The sequence below is a fragment of the Lepus europaeus genome, chromosome 5, assembly GCF_033115175.1.
Source record: "Lepus europaeus isolate LE1 chromosome 5, mLepTim1.pri, whole genome shotgun sequence".
NCBI lineage: Eukaryota > Metazoa > Chordata > Mammalia > Lagomorpha > Leporidae > Lepus > Lepus europaeus.
This window is the reverse complement of record NC_084831.1, coordinates 864,420-877,114: the sequence shown is the minus strand read 5'-3', so window position 1 is coordinate 877,114 and position 12,695 is coordinate 864,420. Positions and strand designations below refer to the sequence as shown.

Below are 12,695 nucleotides of genomic sequence, written 5' to 3'. Positions count from 1 at the left end.
TAGCAAGTGGGCTCTGATGTGCATGGGGGCTCCAGGAAGCACCCAGCCCGCAGAGACTCCCCGTGTGAAGGCGGCAGGAGGGTGGTGCTGCCCCCCAGGCCACCGCCCCCCTCCACCTGTGGGTGGGCGGAGCTCCAGGGACACACCTGTCCCAGCCCCACACCGGGGACCCTGGAGCCAGAAGGGGCTGGGGTCCAGATGTCACCACAGTGCCTGCCCTGTCTACACTGCTCCGTCCACACTGCCCTGTCTACACTGTCTACACTGCCCTGTCTACACTGTCTATACTGCTTCGTCTACACTACCCTGTCTACACTGTCTACACTGCCCTGTCTACACTGCTTCGTCTACACTACCCTGTCTTCACTGTCTACACTGCCCTGTCTACACTGCTCCGTCTACACTGCCCTGTCTACACTGTCTACACTGCCCTGTCTACACTGCTCCATCTACACTGCCCTGTCTACCCTGTTTGTCTACACTGCTTCCAGGACAGTGTGCATCCTTGGCCCGGCCAGTCTCAGCAGCACCTGGAGATGGCCGTGGCAGGTGTGTGAGCGGTGCCCCGTGAGCCCATGTGGCCGCTCGGCCCTCCCAGCCTCTCCCACGGTCCTGTCTCCACAGCCCACGGACGGGCGCGGCGTGTGGACAGCGGCTGTGCCGAGTTCCCTGACCTGTTCCTGGGCCCCCCGCCGCCCGGCTACCGCCCCTTCCTCTTCCTGGAGAGCCGGCGTGAGGTCAGCAGGCGCCCGGGCAGGGCGGGGAGGCCACGTGGGGGCACGCTGGCCTGCCGCTGCCCAGCACTCAGCCACGCTGCCCTCCCCTCCCCCGTGGATCCTTCTAGAAGGTGGGCCTGAGCCCTGGCAGGACGGCGCCCACTGTGGAGCAGACGCCAGGCGGCCGCAGGTAAGAGAGGCCGGCCCCGCCTCCGGGCTGCTGTGCCCACGGCACCCCTGCCATCGCGGCACTGCCACACTCGGGCCACACCTGCTTCTGTCTCTCCCAGGCCTGCAGTGCCGCAGGCGCGGGGTCTGCCCAGCTCTGCCCACGGTGGCCAGCACCAGCTCTGGCCCCTGTGACTGAGGAGCCCAGGAGGCCAGAGGGGTGGAGGGGCTCCGTGAGGGGATGGGGGCACCCTAGGGGGGCGAGGAGCTCCGTGAGGGGGTGAGGGCTCCGAAGGGGGTGAGGGGCTCCGTGGGAGGGTGAGGGGCTCCGTGAGGGGGTGAGGGGCTCCGTGGGAGGGTGAGGGGCTCCGTGGGAGGGTGAGGGCTCCGAAGGGGGTGAGGGGCTCCGTGGGAGGGTGAGGGGCTCCGTGGGAGGGTGAGGGGCTCCGAAGTGGTGAGGGGCTCCGTGGGAGGGTGAGGGGCTCCGTGAGGGGGGTGAGGGCTCCGTGGGAGGGTGAGGGGCTCCGTGATGGGGGTGAGGGGCTCCGTGGGAGGGTGAGGGGCTCCGTGGGAGGGTGAGGGGCTCCGAAGGGGGTGAGGGGCTCCGTGGGAGGGTGAGGGGCTCCGAAGGGGGTGAGGGGCTCCGTGGGAGGGTGAGGGGCTCCGTGGGAGGGTGAGGGGCTCCGAAGGGGGTGAGGGGCTCCGTGGGAGGGTGAGGGGCTCCGTGGGAGGGTGAGGGGCTCCGAAGGGGGTGAGGGGCTCTGTGGGAGGGTGAGGGGCTCCGAAGGGGGTGAGGGGCTCCGTGGGAGGGTGAGGGGCTCCGTGGGAGGGTGAGGGCTCCGAAGGGGGTGAGGGGCTCCGTGGGAAGGTGAGGGGCTTCATGAGGGGGTGAGGGGCACCCTAGGGTGGATGAGGGGCTCCGTGGGGGGGATGGGGGCACCCTAGGGGGGCGAGGAGCTCCATGAGGGGGTGAGGGCTCCGAAGGGGGTGAGGGGCTCTGAAGGGGGTGAGGGGCTCCATGGGAGGGTGAGGGGCTCCGTGAGGGGGTGAGGGGCTCCGTGGGAGGGTGAGGGGATCCGTGAGGGGGTGAGGGCTCCGAAGGGGATGAGGGGCTCCGTGGGAGGGTGAGGGGCTTCATGAGGGGGTGAGGGGCACCCTAGAGTGGATGAGGGGCTCCGTGAGGGGATGGGGGCATCCTAGGGGGGCGAGGAGCTCCATGAGGGGGTGAGGGCTCCGAAGGGGGTGAGGGGCTCCGTGGGAGGGTGAGGGGCTCCATGAGGGGGTGAGGGGCTCCGTGGGAGGGTGAGGGGCTCCGTGGGAGGGTGAGGGCTCCGAAGGGGGTGAGGGGCTCCGTGGGAAGGTGAGGGGCTTCATGAGGGGGTGAGGGGGCACCCTAGGGTGGATGAGGGGCTCCGTGGGGGGGATGGGGGCACCCTAGGGGGGCGAGGAGCTCCATGAGGGGGTGAGGGCTCCGAAGGGGGTGAGGGGCTCTGAAGGGGGTGAGGGCTCCATGGGAGGGTGAGGGGCTCCATGAGGGAGTGAGGGGCTCCGAAGGGGGTGAAGGGCTCCGTGGGAGGGTGAGGGGCTCTGAAGGGGTGAGGGGCTCCGTGAGGGAGTGAGGGCTCCGAAGGGGGTGAAGGGCTCCGTGGGAGGGTGAGGGGCTCCATGGGAGGGTGAGGGCTCTGAAGGGGGTGAGGGGCTCCGTGGGAGGGTGAGGGGCTCCATGGGAGGGTGAGGGGCTCCGTGAGGGGGTGAGGGGCTCCGAAGGGGGTGAGGGGCTCCGAAGGGGGGTGAGGGGCTCCATGGGAGGGTGAGGGGCTCTGAAGGGGGTGAGGGGCTCCGTGGGAGGGTGAGGGGCTCCGTGGGAGGGTGAGGGCTCCGAAGGGGATGAGGGGCTCCGTGGGAGGGTGAGGGGCTTCATGAGGGGGTGAGGGGCACCTAGAGTGGATGAGGGGCTCCGTGAGGGGATGGGGGCACCCTAGGGGGGCGAGGAGCTCCATGAGGGGGTGAGGGGCTCCGTAGGGGGTGAGGGGCTCCGTGAGGGGGGTGAGGGGCTCCGTGGGAGGGTGAGGGGCTCCATGGGAGGGTGAGGGGCTCCGTGAGGGGGTGAGGGGCACTCTAGGGTGGATGAGGGGCTCCGTGGGGGGATGGGGGCACCCTAGGGGGGCGAGGAGCTCCGTGAGGGGGTGAGGGCTCCAAAGGGGGGTGAGGGCTCCGTGGGAGGGTGAGGGGCTCCGTGGGAGGGTGAGGGGCTCCGTAGGGGGTGAGGGGCTCCGTGGGAGGGTGAGGGGCTCCGTGGGAGGGTGAGGGGCTCCGTGAGGGGTGAGGGGGCTCCATGAAGGAATGAGGGCTCCATGAGGGGGTGAGGGGCACCCTAGGGTGGATGAGGGGCTCCATAGGGGGTGAGGGGCTCCGTGAGGGGGTGAGGGGCTCCGTAGGGGGTGAGGGGCTCCGTGGGAGGGTGAGGGGCTCCGTGAGGGGTGAGGGGCTCCATGAAGGAATGAGGGCTCCATGAGGGGGGTGAGGGGCACCCTAGGGTGGATGAGGGGCTCCATAGGGGGTGAGGGGCTCCGTGAGGGGGTGAGGGTTCTGTAAGGGTGAGGGGCTCCGAGCTCTGCCCCCTCCAACGCACCCCTCAACCAGCTGTGTGACCTCCCATCTGCTACCATGCGGAACAGGGCTCTAACCTGCTCAGTCCTGCCTCCTCAAAGCACTTGGCTGTAGCCCCGCCCCTGGCCATAGCCCTGCCCGTCTGTAGCTCCGCCCCAGATACGGTCCCACCCCTGGCCATAGCCCTGCCCGTCTGTAGCTCCGCCCCAGATACGGTCCCACCCCTGGCCATAGCCCTGCCCCTGTCTGTAGCTCCGCCCCAGATACGGTCCCACCCCTGGCTATAGCCCTGCCCGTCTGTAGCTCCGCCCCAGATACGGTCCCACCCCTGGCTATAGCCCTGCCCCTGTCTGTAGCTCCGCCCCAGATACAGTCCCACCCCTGGCCATAGCCCTGCCCCTGTCTGTAGCTCCGCCCAGATGCAACCCCACCCCCGGATTGGCCCACCCCCTGTGGGCCCCGCCCCCAGCTCCCAGGGTTTGCACAAGAAACCCTGTGCATCCAGGACAAGTGCCGGGGACACACAGCCAGGGCAGGGGCTCAGGGGCAGCGCCCCGGCACCCTGGGAGGCCCACCTGGCCTGGCCCCCCAGTGGGGGTGGAGGAAGCGGGGACGGGGGCTGCAGCTGGTGGGGGCCTAGAGGCCCCGACTGCAGGGGCAGGGCTGGGGCTCCGTCCCCAGCACCAGAGCTGGGAGACCCCACCCATGCCGGCTCTCAGGGGTCACAGGTGCAGCTGCCTCAGGATGGGGCTCGCCAAGCCCTGTGACCCCGTCCCCCAGCGCCACACGCGAGGACCCCCCTGCCCGGGTCTGCTTCCCCAGGACCGGCTGTTTCCACAGCGGCCCCCGCGGTGCTCCAGGCTCTGCCGGGTCTCCCAGGGGCGCGGCGCCTGTGGGCCCCCGGGCGGTGCCGGCTCATGGCCGCGCCTCTCCCAGCCCAGGACGTGCGGGCAGCGCGCGGGCTACAGGCACAGGACCCCGCCTCGCCCCAGACGCGGCCGGATGGAGTTGATTCTTTCTTCACGTGGGTAGTTTGCGCTCGGCCGCCAGTTCAGCCGGGCCACCAGGGACCTGGAAGTCCTCCCAGGGGACACCAGTATCCTGGGCTCTGCACACCCGAGCAGGGGGCAGGACCAGTGCTGGCCACACCCCGGCTGGCCACGGCCCCCGGCGCCCAGGCCCAGAGGGGTCTCAAAGGGGTCGTGGAAACGTGGCACGTCTCCCCTCTGGCCGGCCCTTGGGGCCCAGTGGCTGTGAACTGGAACAGACCTCAGAGACCCAGAAGAGGTCAGGGCCACGGCCATGGCCACGGCCTCTGCCTCCCCACCAGATCACCTGCACACCCCTCTGGTTCCGGCACTCAGAGCCGTCCTGTCTGGGCCCTGCGGGCACTGACGCCTCCGCCCGGGAGGCCTCCAGTCCTGCGCCCTGCCACGGCGGGGTTGGGGGGCACAGGGGCGGAGCCCTCATCCGGGCTCTGGAGGACATGAGGGTCTTGGTCGTGGGGTCCAGGGCCGCCTGAGCCCTGCGGGAGCTCCTGGGCGTGGGGATTCTGGAGGAGGCACGGGTGGCAGCTGGGCCGGGCGGGATAATGACCCCTAATGACCCACAGCGGCCTTAACCCTTCGCAGCCCGCCACGAGCAGCGCCCGGCACAGGCCCTGGGGTGTCCAGGGCTTCTCCCCCAGACCAGAACTTGTCAGGCCTCCACTTCCTGCCCCCCCCCCCGTGGCCGCTGCCCAAGGCCCTGCGCGAGCTGGGGGGGGGGCCGGGAGGGGCCCCAGTGACTGCCCAGCCTCCGGGTAGCCCTGGGGCGGAGGCTCGGGGCCTGCCTGTAGTGGGGGAGAGGCCGTGCGTCGTGGCTCAGGGCCCGTGGCCCCTCCCGCCCCCACTCCTTAGGTGCTGGCTGCTCTGTTTGGGGCCTTTGGGTCAGGCTCCCGTGGGGCCACCATCCATCGTCCCTGGGGGCTGGGGCCAGCTTCCTGGGAACCGGCACCCCCAGGCAGTGTCTTCCCGGCCTGTGTCTTGCTGGCTGTGGGCTCGCAGCTCCCAAGGCCCTGTTAGTCTGGGGGCCGCTCACGTGGGACATCCCCTCCAGAGGTCCAGCCGCCCGGGTCGGGGCACAGCCAGGTGTGAGGAGGGGGCCGTGCGCCTGCTTCCCAGACGAAGCCTCCAGCCTGGCCACCCCCACCCCAAGCCTGGCACCCAGGGTCCCACATGGCCAGCACCCGCCAGGCTCCAGTCCAATCTTAGTCCCCAGGCCACCAAGCCCACAGTGTCCAAGCAAGGGGTTCGGTCCCAAGGCCCCCTGGGCAGTGAAGGCCCGGGCAGGGCCCAGCCTCTCTGACCGCGGCACCAGGCGCAGCACGATGCAGGCCGGGAAGGTCAGACTCTGCTGACCAAGCCCTGGGGACGTCTTCGTGGGGACTTCGAGGCCCACCAGGGGCAGGGACCTATCTGGCGGTCACCTGGGCACCTGAGGGCCAGGCTCCTCGTTGACCACAGGCCTCGCTGAGCTCTCCGGGGGCCTGGAAAGGCAGAACGCCCTCCAGGGAGCTGTCCGCCTCACCACGGGGCCCCACTCCGTGGCCTGCAGCAGCTGGCCTGCACGCCAGCCCCTCTGCCCGGCCAGGAGGCCTCCAGGAGCGCGCTGGGGGCCAGCCCCTCCCCCATCCAGACTGCAGGGGAGGGGCTCCTGCCACGCCCCAGGCTCCTCCAACAGTGGCTGAATGTCCCCTGGGTGTTCCCAGGATGCCCCAGGGCCCCTGACTCTGGGACTTTCCGTGGGCTCCACACTCTCGCCCCAGGAGGACAGGTTTGTGGGTGTCAGGGGGGCCAGCAGCCTCTGCCCGGTCCCCACTCCCAAGCCCGCGTCGGAGGACCCGTGCCCAGGTCCCATGTCCTGGGCGTCCTCTGGGCAGCCCCAGCCCCCGGCAGTCTGACAGACGAGCGGTGCAGGCAGGAGAAGCAGGAGACGGGCCCGGGGCCCTGGCCGTCGGTGGGAGGTCAGGGAGCCCGGGCCCCCCGAGGTCCGCAGAGCCCAGGCCAGCGGGTGCTGGGCAGGCAGCTCTGGAGGCAGGAGAGGCCCCCCGGGGGGTGGGGGGCCTGCGGGCCGCCGGTGGGCTGCAAGGGGGCCCCCACCCCACGCTGGAGTAACGGACCCTGCCTGAGGCCCAGCGAGCCTGGGAAGCAAGGGCAGAGGCCGGCAGCGGAACTCCCCGCCGACCGGTCTGGGGAAGCCAGGAGCGAAGCCGGAGGGGATGAGAATGCGCGTGCGGGGCGGGGGTGGGGGAGACCCTCAGGGTGAGGCTGGGGCTCAGGTGCAGGAGACACCCCGAGCCACAAGCCCCAGCCCCAGACCCAGACCCCAGCGGCCAGCCCCAGCCCCCAGCCCCCAGCCCCCAGCCCCCGCCCTGAGCCTCAGACCCCAGCCCCGAGTCCCAGCCCCAGCCCCCAGCCCCTGCCCCGAGCCCCCAGCCCCAGCCCCCAGCCCCGAGCCCCGAGCCCCGAGCCCCGAGCCCCAGCCCCCAGCCCCCAGCCCCCAGCCCCGAGCCTCAGACCCCAGCCCCCAGACCTCAGCCCCGAGTCCCAGCCCCAGCCCCCAGCCCCTGCCCCGAGCCCCCAGCCCCAGCCCCAGCCCCCAGCCCCGAGCCCCCAGCCCCGAGCCTCAGACCCCAGTCCCCAGACCCCAGCCCCGAGTCCCAGCCCCAGCCCCCAGACCCCAGCCCCGAGTCCCAGCCCCAGCCCCCAGACCCCAGCCCCCAGACCCCGCCCCGAGCCTCAGACCCCAGCCCCCAGACCTCAGCCCCGAGTCCCAGCCCCAGCCCCCAGCCCCTGCCCCGAGCCCCCAGCCCCAGCCCCAGCCCCCAGCCCCGAGCCCCAGCCCCCAGCCCCCAGCCCCAGCCCCGAGCCCCGAGCCCCCAGCCCCAGCCCCAGCCCCCAGCCCCGAGCCCCAAGCCCCAGCCCAGCCCCACATGCAGGCCCCGACGTGCAGAGAGCGAATCCAGCACAGGCAGAGGCTTTGAAGGCAGGGGGGCGGGCGGCCGGGCCCCCACTGCAGCCCAGCGCTCCCCGCCGACACAGAGGCCCGGGGCACCGACCCCTCCCACCGTCACCCAGGTGGCACAGCCTCGGTCCCTGCGGGGGGCACGTCGGGGTTGCCCCTCTGAGCCCGACCGTGTCCCCCTGCAGCGGCCGCCGGCCTTGCGGCCCCGAGAACGGCGCCTGTGTCTGGGGACCCGGAGGTGCACGCTGTGCTCGGCGTCCCAGAGCCGGCTCAGGCCGCGTGGACGCTCCCGGGGTGGCCACAGGGCTGAGAACACGCTGCCGCCGTGAGGGGCCCGGCCACGCCTGTGCCCTCGGCTGGGGCCCCGGGGACTCTGCTGATGCTTGTTGGGGTGTGGTTTGCCGGGAGGTGGGGGCAGAACACTCAGGGGCCTGCTCCTCTCCTCACAGGCCCGACGGGACGGCCACCGCGGCGCTGCCGGCACAGGCGTACCCAGGTAGGCTTGGAGTCCTGCAAAGGCGGGCACTGGCCCCAGGCTGCCCGGCGGCTGCTGGTCCTGGAGGGATGGTGCCCCCCAAGGCCCCATGGGTGGGAGGGGTTAGGACACAGGCACAGGAGGGAACCAGGCGGGGCGGGGTGGGGCGGCCAGGGGGGGGCTCCTCTAGGAGCTGAACGGTCAAAGGGCCCAGCCGGTCTGGGGGCGCTCAGGTCTCAGGCCCCCACAGTGCCCGCCTGACCCTACGGGCCTGCAGGGACATGGGGAGCCGAGGCGAGGCTGGGAAAGCCTTGGGGGGAGACCTGTGGGCCATGGGCCTCCCCCGGAGCAGCCTCCAGCCCTGGGCCCCACAGAGAGCCGAGGCCGAGGGACCACCCTCCGTGCTGGAGGGTCCCAGGACCCCCTAGTGTCAGAGCACGGGAGCACCGCCCAGCTGGACAGACCCCGGGTCCCTTGGGAGAGCAGGGGCGCCTTGTGTCCCTCTGCGTCTTTGGGCTCCTGGCGGGAGGCCAGCAGGCCCGAGGCCCAGCCTCTGCTCGCCAGGTCTCCCCTTGTGCGACTAGCACGGCCGGCAGAGCCCCTGTGGCCCGCGTGCCACGGCTCCCCAACACCCCGCAGCGACCTGGGCCCCAGGCCCTGCAGGGCAGCCGCAGCCAGCGAGGTCCTTGTTTACCAGGGGTGGGGCCAAGCCCTGGGCAGCGTCCCCAGCTGTCCCCGCAGCAGCCCTCACCGCGTCCACTGGCCGGCCAAGAGGCTGGCGCCACGGGCGCTCCCTGCCCCTCACCCCTTCAGAACCCCCGTCGGAGGGTCCTGGGTGCGAGGCCAGGGCTCCGGAGGGGAGCTGGCTCAGGGGACACCAGGCCTGAGGCTGGAGCCCATGACCGTCACGGCCAGGCCTCCCGCGCGGGGTCAGATCAGGCCGCTGCCCGCTGAGCTCACGCCGGCTCCGCGGCCAGGAGTCCTTGGCCGCCGCGGCGCGGCCGAGTGTTGTGGGGAACACCTAGAAACACCGCGGCGTTGCCATGCAGGCCTCTGGGCCGGCCCACCAGGCTGCGCCCGCCGCCCCTCGCCGGCCCCCGCCCCCGCCCAGGAATGCGCAGCAGGCGCGGGGCTCCGGAATGCGCCCGGCCGCGGTGAGGCCGGCTCCTGCCCCCACTCGGCGGCGGCCGCATTCCCCGGGAGCTTTTTCCACGCTCTGGTGCCAGCCCCGGCGGCTCGGGGGAGGGCGGGCGCGGTTCCCATGGCAACCGCACTTTCTGTTATTCCTTATTTGCCTCTGTCTGGTTTCTCCAACTCGGAGGCTCTGCAGACGGCCCGCAGGCTGGGAGGGCGCTCAGCCCGCGGCCGGGCCTTCAGAGCACTGGAGAGGAAGTGGCCAGCTTCTGTCCCAGAGAAGCCCTGCTCCCCGCCACGTGGCCCCACGGCCCCGGGGGCCCAGCGGAACCCAGATCGGCCCAGAACCCCCTCCTCCCCCTTTGCCTTCCGGGGGCGGGGGTCCCTGAGGGCTCAGCCTGGTCCTGGGGCCGCAGTGCCAAGGGCGGGGGTCCCTGTGGGTGCAGGGGCCGGGAGCCAGGGCTGAGCTCAGGCCACACCCTCCCTTGCAGGGGAGTACGTGATCATGGTCCACGACCGGACCACCCCCCCGTTCCTGGGCCGCACGCTGCCCACCGCCTTCAAGCACCTGCGGGTGGTGGGGAAGGGGGCTCCGCCCTGAAGAGGCCCCGGAGCCCACGCCGGAGGCACCCACAACGCACACAGAGCCGCCAGCCACCAAGGAGGCCGTCCGCACCTCCAGGGGGAAGAGCATCGGGGGGCAGGAGGATCCCAGGGCCGGCTCAATAAAACAGCATGGTCACAGTCGCGGCTCTCAGCACCCCACCTGCACATGCATCGGGGGGGCAGGCAGGGCCTGGGTTGGCCAGCACTGGCCTAGGAGGAGCACGTGGTGGATGTCGGCCCCCCTGGCCCCTCCCAGGCTGGGCACAGAGTCCTGCATCAGACCGGCAGTGGGCAGAGGCCCTGAGCCCCACGGTTTGTGTCTGTGGCCGACCCCGTCCCCAGCAAGGGGCGGTCCGGGGGCCTCCAGGCCGCCTCTGAGCAGCCACGCGTGGTCCCTGCCGCCCAGAGGCTCCACCCCTTGGTGCCAGCGTCCCCACCCCCATCCCGCGGCCTGGCCATGGCCCCCGGCACGTTGGTGGCCCTGGTCGCGTTGCACCTGCCTGGACGCCGCTTTCCCAGCCGGCCACTCACTTCCTCCTTCACAGGGAAAGGAAGCAGAGGGAGGGGCAGCCTGAGCCCAGCCCCAGCCCCCCCCGGGTAGGTCAGAGCCAAGCGGATGCCCTGTGTCCCCAGCGGTGGTCACCCCGCCCACAAGGGCCACACTGCTGCGTGCCACGGGGCTTCCCTACGGGTGGGCAGGGTGGCTGTCCTGGCCACACCCCTGCGTCCCCCGGCGTCAGGGGCCCTGCGGTGTGCACCTGCCCCTTGCCGAGGGCGCCCTCTTGTGGCTCCTGGACAGCACTGCCCCTCCTCAGGCTGTGGCCGGGCCTCAGTCTCTGCCGCCCCTGCCTGGCCACCTCCTGACCTGCGGGTCAGCGTCCAGCCCTGGGTGTTCACACGCAGGACGGAGCGCGGAGGGCGTGCTCACAGGCAGGCATGTGGGGGTGACGAGCCACCACCCACTCCCCAGGCCCTGGGGAGCCCTCGTGGGAGGCCCAGGCAGTCAGGAACCAGGGCGTGGGCACAGGGCGGGCAGGGGGAGGCACGGTGGGGGCTTTGAGGGGCAGAGCCTGGCCAGCTTGCATGGTGGTGAGCTCCCTGTCCCTGGGGGAGTCCCAGCATGGCCGAGGCCCACCCGGCTGCAGAGAGACCTCTGCCTGGGTGCCAGCCGAGCCTTCTCCCTGGGGGCTGCCAGTCTGAGGCCAGTGCCCCTGCTGCCCGGGGGTCCAGAGCCCGGGACCAGCCAAGGGCCCGGCTGCAGCTCTGGTGCGGGCTTCTGGCCCTGCCCAGGAAGGCCGGGCGGACAGCGGTGGGGCTGGGCCCTGCACTGCTGTGCACCACCCCGGGCCCCAGCACCTGGGGGCCTCACCCACTCCAGGTTGAAGCCGCGTGCGTGCGGGAAGGCAAAGGCGCCGTCTCGGTCCGGACCGCAGACACCAGGGAAGCGGTGGCTGCGGTGCCGGGCGTCCTTTGGGTGTTTGATTCCCTGTCGGCCTCCGTGGCTCTGAAGTCACCAAACCCTGGGCAGGAAGCAGCGCCATCACCCCCCGCCGGGAGCGGGGCCTCCGCTCTCCAGCCCCTGTGACCCCCCGCAGGTGCAGGTCCTGCCCCTGTGCACCCCATCCCTGACCCCTGCCAGGACAGGCCACGGAGCGAGGCCGCCAGCCGCCCTGGGCCCCCACTCGAAGTACAGGGGAAGCCTGAGCGCTGCCCCAAAAAAGAAAGGTCAGAGCAAGTCAGGGCCAGAGACGCCTGGCTAGCAGGAGAGGTCGGCCCGCCCACGGGGCCTCCCCCTGGAGGCAGCGCCCGGCCAGCCCACGGGGCCGGCTTCCCCAGGGAGGCCACTCTGGGCCCCGTGTCCCCGGAGGCCCAGCTCAGGGCCGGCGCCTGGCCGCCCACCTCTCCGCAGAATGGCCCCTTCTAAGGCGGCAGGGGAGGATGAGACCCCAGTCCGGCGGTGGTCCCTCCGGGGTCCGCCCACCTCCATCCCCCAGACCAGAGCTGGGGTGGGGCACGGTGGGCGGCCAGGGGACCCAGCCCTGGCTCCGTCGTGTGCCCCACAGTGCTGCCTGCCCAGCATCGCAATCCCGGGGGTGAGCAGCGTGGACGCGGCCACTGCCCCCATGCCCTGCCAAGGTGGCCCCACTGCCGCCCCAGGTCCTGGCCGGCCTCGAGGGCAGCATACTCCCCTGTGGCGGTCACTCCCTCCCGTCTCTGCCTGCACGGGCCCCACAGCGGTGTCCAACAGAGTGGCCAGGCCGTGTGCAGGGTGAGGTTGCACCTGCCTCTGGCCTGCAGCCCCACAGGGAGGGAGGAGCCCGTGGGCCAGGCCGGGGCTGGAGCACTAAGTCCCTGTCCTCCAGGCCACAGCTGCCCGGGGCGGGCTGGCCAGACCGGTCGGTGGAGGAGGCCTGAGGACCCCCCCCCCCCCCGCAACAGTCCTCCCCTGGAGGAGCCTCGGGGAGCCCTGCTCCAACCGCAGCCCTCCTCCCTCCACTGTGCCCCCACGGCCACGCTGGCTTCAGAGCGTTGACTGAGCTATGCCAGGGCGCCCTGAACACACGCCCCACGTGGGTCTGCGTGCCAGAGACGGAGGCGGGGAGACGCCCGGCCCCCAGCCCGCTGGGCCCCAGTTGGAGCCCCTCTAGACCACCCAGAGGTGCACTGAGGGTCAGCAAAGGACAGGTCCAGGCCGCCCTCCGCTGGGCCCCGCAAGGCACAGGTGGCTGCTCCACCTCTGGGGCTGGCAGGGCCAGTCACCCAGGGCACCCCGCAGCCCTGGGCAGGCTGCCTGGCCTCCGTGCCAGGCGGGCGGCCGAGCCAGCTGTGCAGAGCTGGGCCCCTCCCAGGCAGGGCTTCCTGGAGGGTTCCGGTGCCCAGCCCCCAGAGCAGTTCCTGTGCCACCAGGCCCCCCCCGCCCCACCAGGCACTCTCAGCCCTGGGGGTGGTCCCCAGGCCCTCGGCCCTGTCCCCTTTGTGCC

The 12,695-nt window shown here is 72.1% G+C and overlaps 1 protein-coding gene across 1 annotated transcript in view; it reads left to right on the top strand.

Moving 5' to 3' along the window:
• MORN1 (MORN repeat containing 1) overlaps positions 1 to 9,819 on the top strand; it is a 36,087-nt gene extending 26,268 nt beyond the window's left edge. Inside the window, exons 11-15 of the mRNA XM_062193317.1 lie at positions 47 to 73; positions 625 to 737; positions 845 to 906; positions 7,949 to 7,995; positions 9,600 to 9,819. Coding sequence (XP_062049301.1) covers positions 47 to 73; positions 625 to 737; positions 845 to 906; positions 7,949 to 7,995; positions 9,600 to 9,709 — 359 coding nt within the window. The 3' untranslated portion in view covers positions 9,710 to 9,819. The remainder of the gene's footprint in view (positions 1 to 46; positions 74 to 624; positions 738 to 844; positions 907 to 7,948; positions 7,996 to 9,599) is intronic.
• Positions 9,820 to 12,695: the final 2,876 nt, after the last annotated feature.